This window comes from Crotalus tigris, unplaced genomic scaffold (genome assembly GCF_016545835.1).
Source record: "Crotalus tigris isolate CLP2741 ecotype Arizona unplaced genomic scaffold, ASM1654583v1 scf7180000024370.6872682, whole genome shotgun sequence".
Taxonomy (NCBI): Eukaryota; Metazoa; Chordata; class Lepidosauria; order Squamata; family Viperidae; genus Crotalus; species Crotalus tigris.
Genome location: NW_024100540.1, coordinates 3,969,468 through 3,993,083, shown reverse-complemented (window position 1 = coordinate 3,993,083; position 23,616 = coordinate 3,969,468). Strand labels below are relative to the sequence as shown.

Genomic DNA, 23,616 nt, shown 5'->3' with positions numbered 1-23,616 from the left:
TAGTGCATTTCATTTAAACCCAGCAGCACATAATGTCCATTGAGGTAAACTTTCTTGTAGTTTTCACAGTAATAGGATTTGTGTTTTGGCATGGATAGATATTGCAATGGTTTCCAAGAAGGATAAGCGTAAATAGAACTTGACGAAGTATTGATGAGAAATATTGGTGCTTCTTTGGAATAATCGTGTCTGCAATTTGGGAGGAGGTGTCTGCCCTCTATGAAAAACAACATATGTCATTCTCACCACTCTTGCTGGCTAGCTAGACAACTTAGCCAGGAGCAGCCCTAGGAGTCAAAAATATTTATTTATTTATTTATTTATTTATTTATTTATGAGACTTATATACCGCTTTAAGTGCGAGCACTCTCTAAGCGGTGTACACCAGTAAGCAATGTATATATATATATTTTACATTGCCCCCAACAATCTGGGTCCTCATTTTACCTACCCCGGAAGGATGGAAGGCTGAGTCAACCTTGAGCCGGTGAGATTTGAACCGCTGACCTGCTGAACACAGTCAGCTAAAGTGGCCTGCAGTACTGCACTTTCAGGTTAGAAGGGGAGCTGTCCAGCAGGAAGCTCAACGGGGAAATCAATTTTATAAAGGCTTGATTCCAACTGAGCAAATGTTATTCTCCCTGTTGTCACGAGGGCTCTGGTCCAGAACATTATTTCTTTTGAAAGTAACTCTCAAAGATAAGATCTCCTGACGTGGTGGAATTCTTGGGCAGGATCAACGTTTTCCAGCTCCTTTTGATTTAGTTTATGGCTCCTCCTCCAAGATAGCCACCATTCCCAGGTAATTTGACCAGGAGGGTAACAGACTACTATAGCCCAAATTAGTTATACAGAACTAATTGGTTGGTTCTAGCCAAAAGCAAGTTTGGGTAATTCTGAGTTCTGAGAGTTATAATCCCCAAACCTAGAAGACATCAGTTCTTGGAAGGCTAAATTAGTTCTGCATATGAGAAAGAGAAAGGGAGACAGAGAGAACAAAATGAGTTAAATGTAAATATTTCTAATCCAAGTTGAAATAACAAACAAACACATCGAGCCAATCTACTAGTATTCCCACAAGGCAGCAATATTCGCTTTAATCTATTCCTTCATTCTTGACAGAAAAAGGCTATCTTGTCTCCAATCTATTTCTTTCACAAGTGCTTTCAACCAGATTATTTCTCTAATATCTGATTCACAGATAAGAAGGAAGTAAAAAAAAAAAAACAAGACTTGTATAATTAGAAACATTCCTTCAGAGGAAAGATATAATTCAGATGGTGCAAAAGATAAACATTGATTCAAGAGTGTCTTTTTCCTCCCAGTTCTCCCTCCCTCAAAAATAAAAAGGGGGGGGAACCCTGAGAGATAAGGATTTTTTTTTTTTTGCTGCTGTTGATAAAAACAATCTAAGCAGATGTTGGGGGGTGGGAAGCCATAAAAAAGATCATCTCAGCTAAGCCAGCTGTTGGGATAAGTTTAACTGCTCACTTCAGATGCTGCATTTTCTCCAAGCCATTTGCAGATGCAGAAAACGGAGAAAGCATACAAGGCACAAAATAGTCAAAGCAGGAGCTTTTGACACTGATTTTTCCCCTCTCTCCCTCTCACTCACTCACCCACAAATGCACACACAGGAGGAGGAGGAGGAGGAGGAGGAGGGAGGAAGGGGAGGAGAGCGAAAAGTGAGCTCACATTCTCACATTGGTAAAGAGGCTGGTCTTGCAGTGCCTTTGAATATTCTACTTTTTTGCCAGTTTCTCTTCCGAGTCATGCAGACACACACATGCTGAGCTGAAGGAAACCACAGCAATGGGCTGCTCTAGAAGATCTGAAATCTGATCACACACCATCTCCCTCCCTAATTACCTCTATTACATATCTCGGTCTGTCTATATAGGAAGCCACTCAGACCCAGGGAACAAGGCAAGAGCAGTATCAGCCACCCCATCACAACCCAACAGAGCACCTTATCTCTTCTTGCTGGATAGACACAAACACACACACACACAAACATACACAGACAAAACCCACAGAGCAACAGACTCACACATTTTTTTATTCTCTTGGCTTCCTTGGAAGATTTTGCTGGCTGTTTTTCATGGAGAAAGACCAAGGAGAAATGGAGATTGAGAGATGGGAAAGAAGCGAAGAGCTGTCAGATGCCGAAAGGAAGGTGATTCAAGAGACGTGGAACAGAGTCTATGCGAACTGCGAGGATGTTGGGGTCTCCATTCTGATCAGGTATTTACCATGACCACAAGAAGCCAAATTTTAGTTCAAGGGACAGGGTGGGAAGGTAGTAACTGTTTCCTTCAATGGATTAGCTGTGATTGGGAATTATTGCATTGCATTTCAATTTCCAATAGTTTGAGTAGAAAAAAGAGAGGGGGAAATATGATCTGTGTAGCCTAGTTGGTGGCAATCAATATTTCAGCCATAAAGGTCATCTCATTTTTTATGTACAGCTGGGGAATTTATAAGGAAGGAATGGTTTTGGCTTAGCTCTTTGCTGATAGAAAAAGATATACATCATACTCCTGGGTGAAATACTGCAACTTACGAGCCAAGATAAATCCAAACAGGGCTGCTGAAGCTTGTCGGCACCATCTGCTCCTCAGCTGGGTGGCTGTATCAATGTAAAATATGAGGCTGAAGTTGTCTCTTGAGTCTGCCGTGAAGGTTACTAGCCAGGGGGTTGGTGTAAACACTGCAAACAGTGACAGGTAAAGGATAATTGGATGCTTCACTCTGCTGGAAAGCTCTTGGCAAAATTGCCAGAGAGCAATGGGTTACAGGAATCTTAAGAAAGAAGCTGGTGGCTAAGTTTACATATGGCATGGAGCAATAATGTGGCTTGTTTCACTTTGGCATAGTTCGGAGTACAAACCCAGCCTTTGTGGCTTGAAAACCATGATTTCTGGCTTTGCATGTTGCATGCCTTGCTTAAAAAAATCATGATTCAAACCATGGACTAGTGTGACGTGTGAATGTAGCCTGTGTATTTATATGTTACCAGATAAGTGAACTAGAAAGCTGGTTTAAACTAAGGTGGCCTATGAGTAGGATGATTCTCCAGACTAATTTACTTTTCTATAGTCTACCTGATCCTAGGTATTTTACTGGGCTCCACATACTACAGATAATGAAGTAGCCTGTGTACAATGACCATGTCCCTGTCAAAATTATCTTGAGGATTATTTCAAAATCTGACCTTGTTTCATGTTAACTCCTGCAGACTCTTTTGGAGATGTGTGGAAGGGGCAAAAGAGTTGTTGTTGTTTTCTAAATCAGGGTAAAAAGAGCTATGTAAGAGAAAAAGACCCAACTTGAGAGAAATAGTCACTGAACTGATCTGGATTTGAAACTATTCCCAACTATAAATTAGGAAAAAGATTTACACATTTCCAATCTTATTGCTCTTATTTAATCCAAGGCCTGCCACAATTCCCATTTTTAAGTTTGAACCAACCTTAGGAACTCCAGTCATAGCTTTCAGTTATTATTCAAAGTTTGACTTAGAGGCTATATAAACTGGCATTCAAAAAGAACAAAGATTCTTTCATTTATTTAACAAGCATGTTCTCCAACAAATTGTTAGGTCAGTTTATAGCAACTTCTTAGAGTTCTGAGCAAAAACAAAATAAAAAAATCCCATGCAGTCCAAGTATATCCAATTTAACTAGAGAATAGAGAAGATTTTGGATTTTGCAATAATGAGGACATCCACAAATGTACTATGGTGGTCTGCCCAGTTTTTCTTAAAGTTTCACATCAGTTTTTCTGTGGAAAATTAGACTGGTTGTTGTTTTTCAGAATTTTTCCAAGAACTAATAGTTTGAAAGCTGTATAAGGCAAATCCTATTATCCCAATGGGACAACAGCAGGATCGCCAGTCGCATATTTAGATATGTTTTCAGGTAGATCCTTTCTGTGGAGGGGAATTGGAAGAATTCGTTTTCTTACAAGTCTGCTTTCTGGGAAAAAATCTGAAGAGCTTAATTTAAACCCAAGATGTTTCATTCCCAATTATTTAAAACATGTTCTTTTTTTGAGGGGGGGGAGGAGTATGATCCATCTTTTTAAATGCTTCTTGTATTTGTTCCACAAAATATATTGAACGTCCCTTATGATCGCTAAGTTTTGCAATCTTAAGCAAGACAAGATAAGGCGCATGTATTCCAGGGTATCCCTCAAACTTTAAGTAGCTGATCAGAATACTCAAAAAAGAACCAGCAGTCCATATACCTACAAATGAATCTCTTGAATTCACACTAAATGACTTTTTTTTTCAATGGAATGGAACTTTTCTCATTTTATTCTTAAGTAGGAAATTGGGGTAAATAATTTACCTGGATCATTTTGTAGTGATTTTAATTCCTTATCCCCATGCTGAGTGATAAAGATCATGCAAGAGCATAACTTTTCCTTCAGTATTGCTCTAAATTTCGGATCACAGTCCCATTTGTTTTTCTTGATCTGAATGTTCAAAACTGTACATTTTTCTGTCCATCTTCCATGTTCCTCAATAATCTCTGATTGTCTAAATGATTCTTTTCACTTTATTGTTATTTGGAGATGTACTTAACTAGTATACATAGCTGCATAAACATATACATACACACTTCTACTTGTATTTACCAGATAGAAGTACCCATTCACCTGGGTCAGAAAAAGGCAAAAGCTGTTATTGTATAAAGATCCAGGATGTTACCTGATACCTTTCTTTATAAAATATCAATTTTAGGAAGCTGGAACAAACATTAACTTTCTTACACAGATATACTCATGATCACAGAAAAATTTACAAAGATAACTCGTACAGTTATCTAATTTTATTTATTTCATAGACCATGACTATGTCCCATGATTATCTTTTGATCCATAAAGTAACAGATTTCTGATTTCTATATTTCTGTCAAACATTTGGTTTCCACTGAACCAAAGATCAACACAGATTATATCAAATGGAACTCACAGGTCAACTTCACTCTATGGCAGAGGTCCCCAACCTTTTGGGCACCAGGGACCGGTTACATGGAGAGAGGTTTTCCTGCAGACCAGAGGGGGCGTGGTTTTATGTGTTCCTGCATCCCACAGATGGGGCTTTGCTTGCTTGGGTGGCTTGGTTGCTGGCATGCCACAGCCCAGTACCAGTCCATAGATCGGGGATTGGGGACCCCTACTCTAAGGCAGCAGTTCTCAACCTATGGGTCGCAACCCCATTTGGGGTCGATCGACCATTTCACGGGGGTCACCAAGCAAGGCTGTCTGCCATTTTTTTCCCCTTTTCTGACGGGTGCCTTACCTCCCTTGGGCTGGGCCAGCTGATGGCCCAGCCGGTGGTTGGCCTGCTCCATCTCTGCCGCTTGCCAGCTACGCCTCAGACAGCGTAGGGGGCGGCACCACACATGTGCAGCACTCCTGGGCAAGGAAAGTCCTCGACTTACGACCAGTTGGGTAGTCCTCGACTTACGACCGATTTAGTCCTCGACTTACAACCGGTTGGGGGTCACGGCAATAAAAAGGTTGAGAACCACTGCTCTAAGGCATGATAGGCTGAAGTTAAAGGCAGAGGAGGATGAATAAAACAAAACAAAACAAAACAAAATGCTCTCTGAAACTATGGTTCTGATCATGGGTATAAACAAAGCATTTATTCAGATTACTTCTTTGCTATGTGCCTTAAACAATAAGAGAGAATCAACTTTGCTGCCCTATTAACATGGCCTTCACTTCAGTTTTAAGCTTCTAAATCAGGGTGTTCACCCTAGGCAACTTTAAAACTTGTGGACTTCAACTCCCAGAATTCTCCAGCCAGCCAGGCATTCATATTTTAAATGAACAGTGGAAAGAACGCACAGAAGTAGGAAAGCTATCTTTCTTTTTTCAGACTTTTCTGCTTTCCCTTTTCATAGGAAAGCAGATGTCTAGAAAAATGTCCACATGCAATCAGAAATCTCTTTGCTTTTCTGAATTATTATATCCAATTATAACTCAGAAGAAATTTATTGTTTTGCTTGTTTATGATGTGTATTAAGCTTTGCCCATATATGGCCCAATTCAGCTCATGTAGATACATTGGACAAACTGAGCTATTTGTGCATCAGTAAAACATTAAATCAAAATCTCACTGAGAATAAGGCATTGATGGACATCTGTATTCAGCTCCCTAATTGCCTTTTGGTTTTTTTATTCCTTCTCTTTTGACTTCTCTAGACTTTTTACCTCAGTCCGACTTCTATTTATCTCACCTCCCACACTGCTCCCACTTGAAAGAAAAATAGATATAAAGAATATTTAGATCGGGATAAGTATCCATTCAAGCAGCTAAAAAATATCTTGATTAAAAAAAAAACTTGGCAAATTACTGTGGCATCGGTGACATGATTTGTCTGCCAAGCCAAGCCAAGACAATAGGGTATATGGATAGATTACAGTGCACAGTTATGAAGAACTGGCCCTGAATTCATTCTGTGCATGTACACAGTGACTGCAAAGTCATTACTCAGTGAAGGATGTCAAGGGCGGGCAGGAGGGAAAATGATAGAATCACTCCAGGAGAAGCAAAGAAGCCAGTACATAGAAAAACACATGAGATTACCCTGTTTCTTACAGCCTGCGAGCCATGCTGAAATTAATTTCCAAGCAGGGCTCCAGAATAGCCTGGAAAGATAAATGCTGTTTGGATTTTGTTCACCAGATCTAAGCATGACGGATAAGCAGGGAAGGGTGGGAGGGAGAGAAGAAAAACTGAATCTAAATAAGCTGCTCTTCATTTAGATTTCTGAAATACCAATTAGACATTTTTAAGAATAAAACTTCCCTCACACAAACCCATAGGAGTCAAGCAGCTCAATGGTATCTTTACCTTTACCTCACACACAAACATACGTGTGCAAACAGATTAAAAATAATTTTGAAAGTTAGCCATGCTATCTCTGGCTCTTTGTGCCAACAAGAAAACAGTTGCTAACCAGATTTCAGTTCTGAAGAAAGTATAAAGTATTCAAAAGAATATTCTGCTTTTAGGGGTAAAATGTAAGAGTAACATGACAAAAAAAGATAAATATTTTGGCCTTTCAATCAACTTCCTGTTCAGCCACAATTTGAACCACAGTTTGTTTTATCATCAGATTTACCTCACAGGCTTGTTGTGAGAAGAAAATGGGATAAGATTTTGCAATGGTCCAAAGGCTGCTACAGAAATGCTACTGTAAATAATAAACTTTATCTTTGTTCAAACAGAGAAGTTTAATTAATCCCAATTCCAAATATGCTTGTTTGAAATAAGAGTCAGCAATAACCGAAGAATAAAATACCAAGGAAATAAAATATGTATGCTTTTCACAACAACCATTTTATCAATCATAAGAGTAGGTTTTTGCATTTAGCCATTTCAGAATAATATGCAGTCCCAAACTAGCTGGCATTATGTGAAAATGTACACATAATAACTGAAGATAAAGTATAAAAAAACAATATCTAGTGTATGATTAGCAATCCAAGTTCAACTATATAATGAACAGGATGGGGGAAGAGAAAAAGAAAAAGAAAGAGAAGTCTGAGACTGATTATTAGTGAAAATTTGTTACTAAATCAGTAATACCTAAAATGCAGGAATTCTATCTCCAAAACATTGTATGGGCAAATTGATACTCTTGCTATGCTGTACAGAGAAGAAATCTGGAGGGAGGGAGAACAAGTACAGGAAGGCAGAAATTGTTTCTTGATTAATACATACAAGAGGTTTTAAAAAACAAAAAAAAAGCATTGCCTTTAACAGAGAATGTGTTGATCTAATGTGTTGAGGTGGTACTGGGCAAATATAATCATGGTACAAGACAACTATAGTGGTACCTTGATATTCAACGGCTTTGAAACTGATTAAATTTGGTACTCAATGCAATTCAACATGAAGATTTTGTCCAGATACTCGTCATTTGTTTGGTATCAATGCACAAGCTAGAACTTGTTGGTGTCAACTGCCTTGTGACTCACTACATTATTCTTTATGGGAAAAATTTGTTTGGTACTCATTGTTTTTGGTACTCATCATGTCTCCCAGAACCAATTAAGAATGAGTACCGAGGTACCACTGTATTTAGCTGTGTAGCAGTTTTCATGTTTTCTTTTCTTCATGTTGCTTTCACAAGAATATTAAATATATTTCAGACCAGATAACCTTAAAATAAACTGATGTTTTGGAAGAAGATATAAAGTTAATTATTCCGAGGTAAACTCTAAACTTTATTCCATACTTCAGTGACCACATAGCTTGCAGTTATTTGTTTAAAACTCTGCAGTCAGATAATGAAAATACGTGGAAGATTGTTGTCTCATCAACTTTTAAATGGTTGTTGGATAGTTAAAGAAAAGTATCTGTCTTTAATCAATTACTTTTAGAACATGTTACTAATAGCTTGAGAGAGGATGTTGAAATGATTAAAAAAAACTGAAAACTCTTAACTGTAACTTTTCCACTGGCATTGTATTCATGGAAGCCTTTGATTTTAGTTATCTCTAACTGCCTCTCTAATGGGTTTTAGATGGCTAAACTAGCTAAACTAGCTTGGGAATTAATTGTTTAATTAAATCCAATGCAGTTTGCACATCCTTGTAGTTCTAGCAGTCAGGAGAGAGGACAGGGATGGGGGATGAACACTAATTTCAAAGAATGGGTTTTGGCTCTTGATTTTCTTCAGCAGCATAAATATTCTGGAATAAATTCAGTAACAAGAATTTGCCTGCTAACCTTCCTTTAGAAAAATCAGAGCTGGTTTTTGTGGAACTTTTCCTGAAGAATTGGATGTTATGCATCCTCATTCTCACATGTAAAGTTAAAACACTTTTTTAAAAAAAGAAGAAGAAGAAGAAGAAGGATATTTTTTGTACTGAAAATTCAACAGCAATTATCTCCTGTTACAAATATTTTAATAAAGTATTGGGGCTACAGTGAATATAGAAGCAATTATATCAAAGCAGGAAGAACACCAAAGATAGGAGCCAACTCAGCAGAGAGATTACCATAGCTTTCAAAATGCATTGAGCTGTTGATCAGTGTAACCAAAGTATAAATCACCTTATCTTTGTATTCAAATTGCTTTCAAAGAAATACTCTTATATTTGCAGTGCTTGAACCAGTAATTTATCCATGAGCTTCTCCTAAGCTGGTGCCTTCTATTAATAATAATAATAATAATAATAATAATAATAATAATAATAATAATCCACATCTGCCTATCCCAGGTCCTTGATAAGGACTCAATAAGTAGACAAAATGCCAAATCTAGTCTGAACATCTGGCTGACTGTGCGATGATCAATAATAATAATAATAATAATAATAATAATAATAATAATAATAATAATAATAATAGAGTTGGAAAGTATCTTGGAGGTCTTCTAGTCCATATGCTGAAGTTGGATTTCTATCATTCATAAGAATTGTTGTTACTAATACAGATAGCTGGCTGTGGAAGACTGCTTCATGATATATAAAAGACGGTAGAAGTGGAGTGTTAGTGTTTGTGTTTTAATTGGGTGTACAAATGTCTTGCAATAAATACAGTAGATACAAATAGAAACCTAAGCATATCGACAGGGTGCCAGTGATCTTTCTACAAGAAAGGCAAACATGCAATGCTTTCCACATTATTAACAGAATAACAGAGTGAGTTGGGAGGGAGGTTATCTAGTCCAACCCTCTGCTCAAGCAGGACACCCTCTACATTTCAGACAAATGGCTGTCTAATATCTTCTTAAAAGTCTCCAGTGATGGAGAACCCACAACTTCTAAAGGCAAGCCATTCCACTGATTAATTGTTCTAACTCTCTGGAAATTTTTTCTTAGTTCTAGACTGGATCTCTCTTTAATTAGTTTCCATCCATTGCTTCTTGTCCTGCCTTCAGGTGCTTTGGAGAATAGCTTGAGTCCCCGCTTCTTTATGGCAACCCCTGAGATATTAGAACACTACTATCATGTCACCCCTCATCCTTCTCTTCATATCAAACAGAAGCCTTTTGAACTCGCAGCCATTTTTAACAGTGTGAAATATGAAATATTTGAAAGCACATAACATCATAAACATTGCTTTTGGTTATTAAAGTGGCTAAAGTTACATCAGTTTTGTAGTGCATGATTTTTTGTTTCTTTATTCGAAGTGGCCATTTTATTAAAACGTGAAAACCAAAAACTCCCTCTCTTTTAACCCGTTTCTTCATATCTTCCCAGATGTATTTCCATGACTAGCAGCTTTTTCAGCCGTAAAGAAAATCAAACTTGGAAGGAATAGTTACTAGGAAATCCCAGTTCAAAACAGATCAGACAGTGGCAACTTCCCCAAATAATGCCAAATACGATCAACAAACATGCAGGTGATTCTTCACATTTTACTATCTAGATCAGGGGTGTCAAACTGCCAGCCCGTGGGCCGGATGCATCATGCGAAAACCACACCCTCCCCATTGCCAGCAATGGCAAAACAGTCCCGATACATCGCGCGACGTCATGAGACATCATGTGTTTGACGTGTCTGATCTAGATTATAGGATCTGGCCCAATGAGGACAGCCCAGAAAAAGGCCTTGAGTTGCACTGATTCTGCAAATCTTGCCAGAAAGTTTCATTGCTGCTGCTAATGCTGTTATCTGCATTAATAGTAGCAGACTTTGAACAGCTCCTAGCTCTACATTGTCTTCTGAAAATTAAACTGGATGGTTTCCATATTTTAAGGTATAACCATATTTTGGAGAACTAGAAGGAAGAATAAACATTACATCAATAATTACAATAAAAGGTAAATCAGGACTATATCCAGGACATTACAGATCTATCAAACAAACCATTGTTCCCAGCTATATTGGTAGAAAGCATGATTAAACATGTGGAAATATTAAATGTATGGAAAAACACACTTTGCAGAAGAAGAAAAAGTTTTTTAGTTTCTCTAAATGACCTTTACAATCTTGAGTGTAGCTTCTCTTTCTTTTGCTTTAGTTTGGATTTCAGCCTATCCCTATCTTAACTTTACATTCACTTCAAGACTTAAACTACCTATGGAAAGTGTTCATAGAACACACTAAGTTTGTTTACCCATGATTTATTTGAACCAGAATAATTTAAATTCACACATCAAAACCAAAGCTCGGTATGTCTTAATGGATTATATGAATCATATGGTAAATTAACAAATTATAGAGTAATATGGAAGGTCTGCATTTATGCGTTGGATATTTTTAAATATCAGGTAATGGGAGATAGCTGTGGACCTCGTAACTACTTCTCCTCCTCCTCCTCCTCCTCCTCCTCCTCCTCCTCCTCCTCCTCCTCCTTCTTTGTCAGTGTCAAAGCAACTACATAGACAGATTTTCTCCATGGCAATTTGTCCATCACCTGGTCTTTCAGCTCTTCCAACAGTGTGCTCATTGCTACTGTGAATTCATTCACCTTGCTGCTGATTATCTTCTCTCTCCTTCTACCTTTTATAGCATTAGAGCAGGGGTGTCAAACTCGCAATGTCATGTGACGTGTCACGATGTATCGTGACTTTTTTTCCATTGCCACCAATGGGGTGGGCGCCGTTTCGCCATGATGCATCCAGCCCATGGGCCAGCAGTTTGATACCCCTGCATTAGAGATTTCTCCAGAGAGCTAAGTCCTTGTATAATGTATTAGAAATAGGATAAATTGAGCCTGGTCATTTATACTTCAAGTGAGAATTCTGGGTTGATTTGTTCAATGATGTGTTGGTTTTCTTGGCTGTTCATGGTACTCTTAGGAGTCTTCTCCAACATAATCTACTGTTATGTTCATAACCTACCATTAACTACATGCACCATATATTTATCTATCTCTTACCCTCTTTCCAGAGAGCTGAGATTGGCATAAATAGCTACTTTGCACATTAATATGAAATAATATACTGTATTACAATCTGATAAGAACAGGCTGGTGGGATGATATACAGAAACATTAGGAGGAAAGGGAAAAAACACACAAAGAAATTTTAATTTTATCACTCCCTTTGCTGAGTAGCACTTTGAAGCTACTCTAGCAAATGTCTCCACACCCTCATATTACAGCAGTTGTGGTTTAAAATGAACAGTACCTGTGATCACAGCTCTTACGCAGCTGCTCCCTCCCTGTATTTCACAGCTGGATAATAGATCATCACTCCATCCTGGAGAACTAGGTCATTTGAAGAAACTCTTGGGAGGCACAGTGAGATGAGAAGCAGTCCAGATTGAATCTAGCCTGCCTTTGCAGAATTTGCTTCTCTAAATGATCGAGAAACCCCATCCCTACAATTTTTTGGAAGTATTTTTGTCTCTTTTACTGAATCAATTCATATTTCTGAGAGTCAAAAATGACCAGACAAGAAGCCATGTGAACCCCACTGCTCAAATCCTACCTTGTCAGGCCCAGTTTCTTTTCCAGAAAATGGAGCCTGAACATAATGGTCCAGCATTTAGGTTGTAACAGAATCTCAGGAAAGAAAGGACACCCCTTGAGTGAATGTGAAAAGGAACATTAGGTGCCTTTTAAAAGAATCTAAAACAGCATTCCAATCTTAGAAAACTTTGTTGGAAAAGAATGATTCAGATAGCAGGCATTTCTGAAATCAAGATTTGGAGTCACTTTACAGTATATTGCACACTCACAAATCACATGAACAGCTATACTACTTCACATTTAGACCCACACTAGTTTAAAAGAGAGATGGGGCAGCTTTGATGAGAATGGGTAAAATAGCACGGTAATAATACAATATGAATAAAACATCCATGGAGATTGTGAATTGGAACTTTTGAGAGTATATTATCATGATTGGCTGCATAATCAGATATTTAGACTGGATTTGGCATTTTTGTTCATCTACTGAGTCCTTCCCAAGGGCCTAGGATAGACAGATGATGTCGTAGTAATACTAAAGGTATTATTCCAGGATGTAAGCTGTTCCAAGTAAAGCTGCCTTTTGCAATTGACTGATGGTGATTTTATCAATGCTTATGGTGTTCAAGTGGTGTTCCAGATGTTTTGGGATTGCACACAAGGCGCCTATTACTATTGGTACTATCTTTACTTCCTTTTGCCATAGTCATTCTATTTCTATTTTCAGGTCTAAAATAGTTTTGAAGATACAAGTCTCAGGTATATTCATATTCAAAAATTAAAACACAAATCACTGAGACTAAAAATTTATTTAAAAACTTAGCTTTCATCAGCATCTGCTGACATCATCAGAGTTCTAGCCAGGATTGAGAATTACATTCTTATATATATTCTTTGTAATTGCGACGGAAACAACACAGCAATTAACTACAGGGGGGAGGGAGCTGAATAGACTGGTAACACGGTCATTAGCCAAATACTTGGTGCTACAAAGACTATAAGAACGTGATTCTCAATCCTGGCTAGAACTCTGACGATGTCAGCAGATGCTGACGAAAGCTAAGTTTTTAAATAAATTTTTAGTCTCAGTGATCTGTGTTTTAGTTTTTGAATATGTATATATGTGTGTTTGTTGTGTGAAGTCATAGCGATCGGTTCTTTAGCTAGTGCTAGGCTTCATATACATAAATTCTTCCCAAGCTAAGATGTTGTGATGCATCAACATAGTATATGTGTGGAAGCAGTGTGATCTTTTGTAAATAATAGATGAAAATTTTGTCAATGGACAGATTTTCTAAGTGCCATTCAAGATTTTTTGGTATGTACCCAGCATTTTGATAATCCCTGGGATTATCAAGTCTGATTATCAGTCTGATTTTCAAATCTTGATGTTTTGTGATATTTTCCAATTCCTTATCTTCTATTATCTCCTGGTTTTGCCACATCAATTATCCACACTTTTTTCTTTTCAACAACATCTGGTGTGGTTATGAGCCACAGACATCAGTCAGTGTTTGGAAATCCCACAATATTACTAGACACATTCTTTGTATATTGCAAAATTACCACGAAACAGACCAATGGGACTTGGATATCTTTATATATATCATTATGACAAGTACAAGCAAGTGATATGCAGTGATGTAATTAGCACAGATGTTCAAAATCAGAGCTCCCCAATGAGTCCAGCCCATGAACCGGCACCGGGCTGTGACATGCTGCACAAACAAGCAAAGCCCCATCCATGGGATGCAGGAACATGCAAAACCATGTCCCCTCCAGTCCTCAGAAAACCTTTCTCCACAGAACCAATTCTTGGTGCCCCAAAGGTTGGGGATCACTGTTCAAAATAATAGATGGCTTCTATGAAAGTCTAGAGAATTTTATGAAGAATGGAAATGTCAACAGTTATTAGTTTATAAATGGCCAATACCGAAGCCCTCTATCATCAACAAAGTGAACTGGGGACTGATGAAAAGGATACATGTTTTATATTGTTCACTTTGCCCTGCAGAATTGACACATGTTAAGTTACAGATAAGAAACTAGAAGAATGTGATAATTATCATAATTTGATTATTTTTATTACAAAGTTGTCATGCTTCTAACCACTTCTTAGTATATGAATTTGCCTTTATTAGAGGAATCTCACAGAAATCTGTTTCTGACAACAATCTGCTGAAATCAAGCAGACTTCTTTATACAAGGTCTCTGCCAGTCATATTTTCCATCTATCAGTTCAAAATCTGTAAAAGCTGAGAGCAGTAGAGTCTATGGGATTCATCTAACTATATTGCAAGACCTTGTGGAAGTGTTTGCATATTGACATGTCCTGGTCATGTCCTAGAGACTTATAAAATTTTCTTAAAATAAAGGATATATTAAAGCTATATCTTCTCTCTTGGCCTCCCAAATTTTATAACATTTTAATTTTTCTATCCTTTAAGGATTTTAAGATGTCATCTTTCTTTCCCCATTTAATTTTACGACAAACTTATCATGCCCTTCTAATATTTATAGATGAAAATAGAGATTTATAAGGAACCTTATCTCAGCCACATGCTCTACTTTTGAATAGTACGATTCAATAGTTGTTTAAGCTTGGTTTCAGTTGACTTCTGTTCCGTGAATCCTCTTATTCAGAGAATCATGCGTATTAGTTTTTGCAGATGGGAAAGGCAACGTTGAACACTCAGAGACCCTCTTGTTCGTTCTGTTGAAAGAAGCCTCAGACTTCTACCCAGCTTGAAGTCTAGCCTGGATTTCAGCAGTCCTATTTTTTTTTTTTTTACGTATCTTTGAAAGTTCTTTCCAGTCAGATCTTATATTCAATTATTGCACAGCACTCTGTCCCCCATCATTTAAAAACCATCATTATTTCTTTGGAAAAGAGATACTAAAAATAGTTGTTACTTTTAGTTCAAAATATTCTCAGTAGGTGTAGGTTTGTAGAAAGGCAGGCTGTCTATTGCAAAACAACTTGGTCTTCAAGCACATCGTTTTATCTATATATGCATCTGCTAAGAGATTTTATTTCTGGGGATGCATCTGGGGAAGGAAGGAATGGAAATAGGAAAAATGGCAATGCTGGCAAATCACAATAACAATGTCTCAACCTATCAAAATATAAGGGCAGAATAGGGACAAGTATTCAAAAATAGAAACTATCCCTCCGGGAAATAGACTAGACTAGCTAAGACATTTGATCAGCTGCTATTCTCCCACATGCTTCATGGTTGGGGTCCAGTATTCCCCCTTCTCACCCAGATTTTCCTCTTGGTTGCAAAAACATTTACCCAGTAAGGATGCAGCTCTCAGGAATGATTATTAGGTGTTATCACACTGTAGGGAAAATACAAGTACGGTATGTTGAACAAAGTGGTAATGAATTGGATCCTGCTTTTTTTCTGCAAAACAGACTTCCACTCTCCACATTCCTGTTGGTGGAAAGAAGGGGGGTAATCTCTCTCTCTCTCTCTCTCTCTCTCTCTCTCTCTCTCTCTCTCTCTCTCTCTCTCTCTCTCATTCTTTTGCAGACCCTTGCCTTTTTTCCTGCCATGTTACTGCGGAGCTCTTGAGTAATTAGGAGAGAAGAGCAAACTGTCTTCAAAGTATGTGGAAGAACTGATAAAAATCACGTTAATCCATTTAGGGATCGTCAGCCCCATGAGGATGGAAAGATTTCTTCCATCTGTGGCTGACGGTTCTGGGGCTAGTTCAGTGCAATTTGAAGTGAACATCGCCATCCCAGGAAAACATTTACTATTTGAAATCAGAGAGGAAACAACTCTTTTGTTGAACCAGGCATTTTAAGCAGCTAGTTTATATTTAAAAGGAGATAGATTTATATGTATGCAGTAGGAAAATCACTGGTACCCTAATTCCAAATCTGGTTTATGACCTATTACTATAATAGCAGTTCAGTATTGAAAACAGCTTCCTGAGAAGATTTGAAACTTACAATGAGAAATGGAAAAGTTTGAATACGTGTCACCCATTCACTGAAAACCCAACCACAAGGCTATGTGAACTGTACTGCTGGGACTTAAGCTGTCATTTATTTGTGGATGCTCAAGTACAAAAGAGACGGCTCATTCTGGTTATATATATATATATTGCCATATTTAAGAAACATTTTTAGAGTGCAAAGGATTTTGATCATGTCAGGGAATTTCAACATTCCTTATAGGAGTAGCTCAGCAATGTATGGCTTCCATGGCAACCATAGGTTTGTCTCTGTTCATTTTGGGACTTATATATGTATAGCAGGGCATATGGATAAAGAAATTTTTGCTATTCTGGATATTTTGAAGATCCAAAAATCCCGCTGTCATGAAGAGAATATTATCTAATAATGTTTAGAATTTTTGTTCTTTTGTGTTATTCAGTAATGGGGAATTTATAAGTGACGTAACTTCAGGGACTAATTTCCAGGGGATTCTCTTCCCACAAGAGCTAAAAATCCTGTTGATTGATCAGGAGAAAGTAGGGATGGCGGGAGAGGTGACCCAGGCAGTTCACAGTCCCTCCTAAATCCTCTGCTTGGTACACAGCACAAGCATATGGCTACAAAATGTCAGGAGAAACTGCTGACTGGGGAATTCTGGGAGTTGAGGTCCACACCTCTGCAAGTCACCAAGGTTAAGAAGCACTGCTGTGGGGCACAGGTCCCCAACCTTTTGAGCACGAGGGACCGGTTCCGTGGAGAGAGGTTTTTCCACAGACCGGAGGGTGTGTGGTTTTGTGTGCTGCCTGCATCTCGTGGATGGGGCTTTTCTTGTTTGTGCAGACCAGTTGCTGGCATGCCATGGCCTGGTACTGGTCCAAGGACCGGGGGTTGGGGACCCCTGCTGTAGGGGGTCATCTCTGCCTTTGTTACATAAGCACAATTTCAATCCTGCAATATAGCAAGGAAGAACTATCTAAAACATGTTGTAACAAGCATGCAAAACACTTGTGCCCTTTTGGACTTTGACCTCACTCTGAAAATCAAATGACAGAGGTGGACTGGTGGTCCAGCTTTGATGGATGTGTTTTCATTTGTTCAGTCCAAATGCAGGAACAAATTATTTGAAGGGTGGAGACCAATAGCATGATCTTTAAACCCATTTCCATTCTGGTTTTGAAAAACTGCCAGAGGGGAATTAGCTAACTGGGTGTTAGAAACTATGAACACTTCCTTGAAGAATGCTTATTTTATAACTCTTCTAAAGGAAACAGCTGTAAGACCCTTGGTAATTATTATTCAGTTTTCAAGCTTCCTTTTCTAAATAAAGTCCTCCAGTGGGCAGTGGCATCTCTGAGCTTTCTTGAATGAAGCTGATTATTTGGATCCTTTCCAATCTGCTTTCAGACCTTGCTTTTGTAATTGGAATAGCTGAGGTCACTTTGGTGAAAGATTTATAAGGAAAATTGGATAGAAAAATGAACATTTATTTGACAATATCCTTTATAGGCTACATAGCACTGATAATGGATCAGTTTCCAGTCAACTTTTAATCCATCATGGGTCTTCTGTATAGAGCCGCAAATGGTTTGTGTCCAGGTCTCTGGAACAAAACATCGTGATGTCATCACACAATGTAAATTATAGGATTTGCCTTCATTACATAATTTATATCATGTGCATGATGTCACTTGCCTCCTTTTGTCTTCTGTACAGATGCCCATCGACCAGGACATCTGAAAAATACCCCTTACCATGCTCACAGGCTTGTAGTTTGCAAATGATATTGATACCTAATTGTATCTCCCATGATCTAGAAATATAATTTGGAATACGGTATTTTTTTAATAACAGCATCCTAAGTATGGAGCTCTCTTTCTAGGAAGGACAATCTCAATAACCCTTAATTATTATGCTTAAGCTGCAAAGACTATATAGTTCCGCTGAGACTTTAAGCTTGCTTCTTCCTTCCCTGAGGTCTACATTCCTTTAACATTCCCCCACTGCCTATGGCAAATGTTCTGGATTCTTATCACAACATATAATTTAAGCCTTTAATACTCTAGTGTTTTATTGTTGTTTTTATCTGAATTTTGTAAATATCCCAAATGACCAGTGGGGGAAAAGAGAAAATTATAGGTATGTGAAGGAGATAAGTGTCCTATTTTATCTACTTCTTCATGCATTTTCTTCCATCAAGTTTACTTGATGGTCCTCATTTTTGTCTGTTGCAGTAAGAAATGTTTCAAATATGGTGACATCTGAGAGGCTCATGCTTAACTGTTCTATGAAAGAGAGACAGGTTTTGCCACTGGGTGTACTCCTTCATTAAGAACACTCTGGAGAAAAGGGTAGATTAAGACAAGAGAGTAATTAGCTCAAAGACTCTGAGTAGAAACTGCTACTCTAGGCATTAGCCAGAATCATCATTGTCTTGCATGGAGGACTTCCATCAATGAGTTGATAAGCAACCTGAATGCAGATTAAATAAAACTACAGCTTGTTATGTGGCAAATTCTATGAACACCCTTATGTATATACTTGCTGGAGGCTATGAATATTCAAGCAAAGAACTACTTCAGCTTCATAGCTGGTTTTCTCAGTTTTGTGACTAAGTAGAATTTGTCTACTTTTCCCTAACAAGTCCCTACTGCAGTGGTGGAATATAAATATGTGAACAACCGGTTCTCTCTGTGGATGCCGCTTCCGGAAGTCCATTCTGGGCCTGGGCAACAAAAAAAAATAGCTACCAGTTCTGCCGAACTGGTGTGAACTGGCTGAATCCCACCACTGCTCTACTGATTACACAGCCTGGCTCCTGAAAAATAATCCTGAAATAATGGAAAATATAGATAATCTGAAAGCAAGATCCTTGAGTAGTGCTATTTTGGAATTTGACTAGGTATCCAGAAGGACACTCAAATTTTATTTTTCTTGTGAAAACTACAGGCTGGAAGCACAATTTGACCAAGCAGTACTCCTTTTATAGCCCACAGAACATTTCCAAGTGAATTGGACTACAAATGACAATTCTCCCCTATTTTTTCATGGGGGAGAATGAAAACCCCCAAAACACACCCTAATACTTCTGAGGTTCATTCTCCAAATGTGCTATGCCACCCAAATCCTGTGCAATCCAACTGGGTATAGGTACACTTTTGCTATACTGGAGCTAAAATGAAAATGGCAGCATTAGACAGGCCCAGTAAATGCTTCACCTTTCCACACCCTTTTTTCCATCTTTCATAAAGAAAGAAGCCCAGCTATTCCCTTCTGGAACGATGGCATCGACCAGTTGTGGAAATGATGCTATCCCTGATATCATCCAAGGGGTTAGGAGCTGCATGAGCTTCTTAATACCCGCCTCTTTCAAGCTATCCAAGATGGTTTACAGATTTCATTGGGTTCAAGACAGAATTGTTGGTAGCTGCATCCAGACATTTTTCAGTGCACATCTCTCTACTACTGATGCTGAAGCTGAGATTTTGGCTGGATCTGTTCTGCTGGATCTACAGCAGAACAGATCCAACTGGTGGTATTTTTCTGGCTATCTACCCCTCAAAGGAGCTATCAATTAGCCTGAGCTCAGTAGAATAGCAAGATATTCATTTAATACAGTGGTTCTCAACCTGTGGGTCGGGACCCCATTTGGGGTCGAACGACCATTTCACGGGGGTCACCAAACAACGCAGTCCGCCATTTTCCCCCTTTTCCTTAGCTGTGCTACTCCCTTTTATTCTATTGGCTTTTGAAAGCCAATAGAATAGACTCTCTTGTCCAGGATGTCTCTGCCCTGCTGAGCCCACCAAAAGTCCCATTCTGCAAACGGTGCTGCACCAGTTGTGTAGTCCTCGACTTACGACCGGTTGAGTAGTCCTCGACTTACGACCGGTTGAGTAGTCCTCGACTTATGACCGGTTGGGGGTCACGGCATTAAAAAAGTTGAGAACCACTGATTTAATAGATATATGGATAGATGTATTAGTAAAGAATAAATAGCATTTCTGAAAAATTGAGCAAGATTTGAATAAGTGATAACTTCCTTTTGTAGGAGAAACCTTCCTGAATAACAGAATATTTCCTTCCGTGGAGAAATGCTTCATTTACATTATTTTCTTTCACTAAACAGTGACAAAACAGGGCAGCCTCATATTTGGCAATGTGTTCAAAGATTGCAGTCACTGACAAGGTTCTCACTGATAAAGAAAGCAAAGAATTGCTAACATCTGTAATTGATGTTTGATTAAAATTGGTCATAGCTGTTTACTTTTAACTATTGCAGGAAATTTAGTATTAGGAAGTGCTCCTTTACCTAATAAGAAATAGCCTTGTCCTTGTCATTGTCTTAGTGTAAATATTTTTTTTAAGGCAAGCATATGCAACTGACTTGAAGGCAGACTAAGTCACACTTTAATTAAAATCATTGGGATATTAATCATGGTTAGGTGCTCCCCCTGATATAAATGGAAACTAATTTCAAGTAGTGTTAAGAACATTGCTCACTATGTGGAAATTAAGCAGTGGCTCATCTACTTTTTCCAAAATCCTGCCAATTTATCAGATGAGGTAGTATACAAGGCAAATTTTCTGTTATATTTCTAGTGATTAAAACAGACAAACCAATAAACAAAACCCACTGAAAACCAGAAGAATTCAACATGCCAGCCCACGACGAGTTGACCGTGGTGAGTTGGCCATAGCGAGTTGACTGTGGTGAGTTGTCCCATTCTGTTTAGACACACCAATGATCACATCCTGTGACCTCTTGGGAGAATGGACAAGCTTTAAAACCAGTGGATGCAAAGCTAGCCCCTTTCAGTTTTGAGCCCACTGGTGGGAATGCAATTAGTAGCAAAATTAATGCTAGTGAATTTTTCACAAGCACAACTGGTGCTAGTAAAAAGGTACTTCCAGCTCATAATGCTGCTATTCAGCAAATTATCAGGGCTAGTATTTCTGTTATTCTGAATTGATTTTAGTTTCTTAAAAAAACAGTGCCAAGAAAGGGACTTATTTCTCTGTTAATTAATGTGGCATAAGTTCTGATTACCATAAATCACAGCCTAAAATACCACCTGTAACTCTTCAATGAATAATGATGAAAGAATTATTATCCAGTCAGCATAGCAGATAATCTTATGTATTGATTTAGTTTAGGAAAAAAGATGACTAAATTTAACTAAGAAACAATGTATAGAGTAATTGTTTCATAGAAGGTTAATATATTTTGAACTTAGTAGTTTTAGATTATGTAAGCTCTATGTGTTTAAATACCAGGCATTTCTAGCAATGTTGGAGTATGATAAGCTTCTGTTTCTTCTCCCTTTTTTTTGCTTAATTTCATATTTATTATGAAGTTTTTCTTTGCTGTAACTGTGCAGAAACCCTTTAGAAAACAAGTCACTGGTAAATGAAAGGAATGAACTAATATTTAAAAAATACAAATATCTAACCATCAGTATGGCCTCTCAACCAGTCTAACATTTCCAAAACCCGAATTGACTTTAGATCAATTTTTTACAGATCACTCCGGGCTTCAGAAGCCAATGCTTACATAAAGGAATTGGTGCAAGGGGGCAAAAAGAAGGAAAAGTCAAATTCTTTTTGAATTATTTAGTTTGTACCTTTGGGTGACTATGTATCTTACCCACTTTAATCTCTTCATTAAAGACATTAAAGGGAAGTCATATCATTCATTACTGTATAATGGTTATGCTATTAATATGCCAATAGGGAGATCTCACTTAACTGTAGTCCTCACTAGGTAATTTGGGGCCAGTCATTTTATTTTTATCCAACCAAATTTAAATAAAGAGCCACTTTGGTGTAGTGATTAAGACAACAGGCTAGAAACTGGGGGACTGTGAGTTCACGTCCTGCTTTAGGCATAAAGCCAGCTGGGTGACCTTGTCCAGTCACTTTCTCTCAGCCCTAGGAAGAAGGCAATGGCAAACCACTTCTGAAAAACCTTGTCAAGAAAACTGCAGGGACTTATCCAGGCAATTGCCAGGAATCAATAATGACTGTAAGGCACAGGGAAAAAAAATACATGATGGTTGAGATAAAGATAAAATGAGGGATGTTGGAGGAAAGATACAATGAGCAAACAAATCGTACTATTTCCAGATGGTTTCCTGGCCTAGAATAAAGATACAGTAAGCTGTATCTCATACCATTCATATAAAAAGAAAGCTTGTGGAACCACAGAATGATTTATGACTCAGAGGATGTTTCAATTTCTGGCCAAAGCCACAGGATAATGAAGACAGAGTGAACGTTATGGTTATTACCTGGGTCATGGAATAGATTGCCTATGATAGTTAAAGGACTATTGAGCACAAGATTCTGTAAGATTGGTAATTACTTCAGAGCACAGCAGTGGCTTCTGCTCTTTGAAGTGAATATCTTTGAAAGGTTTTGATCAATCAAGATAACAGAATTATGGGAAGGACAAGCAGTTGCCCCTAGATAAGGTCAAGAGCAAGGGCTTAGTGCTCAGACAGAAATGGAAACAGCAGTCCTTCTTTTGCTAGGTTGTCCATGTTTTCTCTACAATTTAGAGAAGGAGGAAGAGGCAATAATGGAAAGGAAAGAGAATCTATAGCATTTTTTCCATATGTGCAAAGAGGCTAGTAGATCAAATAAGAGTAATACATATTTTTAAGTTGTAAGCAAGATAATAGGGCTATAGGTCTTATCAACAGATTACATGGGAAAAGAAGAAATGTTATGTGCTTAGCTTTCAGCAGCTTCCCAAAGTCTCAGTGGGGTTTCTCTATATTAGTGCAAAATAGTTTGTTCACCAGAGGTTGAACTGAAAGGATCTGAGATGTCTCTGGTCTGAAACATATTAGCTGTTTTCCTGCTCTATATAACTCTAGAGCAGGGGTCTTCAAACTTGGCCCTTTTATGACTTGTGGACTTCAACTCTCAGAATTCCTCAGCCAGCATGCCTGGCTGAAGAATTCTGGGAGTTGAAGTCCACAAGTCATAAAAGGCCAAATTTAAAGACCCTTGCTCTAGAGACTGAGAATTTTTACCTGCTTTCTTTTTCTGGGGGAAAATAAGGTGACCAACCATTCTCCTTTAGGGAGGACAGTCCTCCTTTTGTAAGTTCTATCCTCTCTCAAAAGATGTCCTCCTACATGTCCTCCTTTTTGATATTTGAAGACTAATCTGTATGACCCGATCCATTGCGTGTGATGTGATATATTTGTATTTGACATGACGATTCATCAAGGCTCGAAGGCTCGGTACAGTGTAGCGAGACGCGATTAT

General features: G+C 38.2%; 1 protein-coding gene across 4 annotated transcripts in view; it reads left to right on the top strand.

Annotated features, from left to right (window-relative positions):
• The window catches only part of CYGB (cytoglobin), an 82,597-nt gene that overhangs the window by 9,141 nt on the left and 49,840 nt on the right, over window positions 1-23,616 (top strand). For 3 of the 4 annotated variants that reach the window (XM_039328018.1, XM_039328016.1, XM_039328019.1), the window contains exon 2: window positions 2,083-2,244. In XM_039328018.1, the coding sequence (XP_039183952.1) occupies window positions 2,102-2,244 (143 nt within the window). In that variant the 5' untranslated portion in view covers window positions 2,083-2,101. Of the gene's footprint in view, window positions 1-1,695; window positions 2,245-23,616 lie in introns of those variants that run through there. The other variant, XM_039328017.1, reaches the window with a different exon arrangement.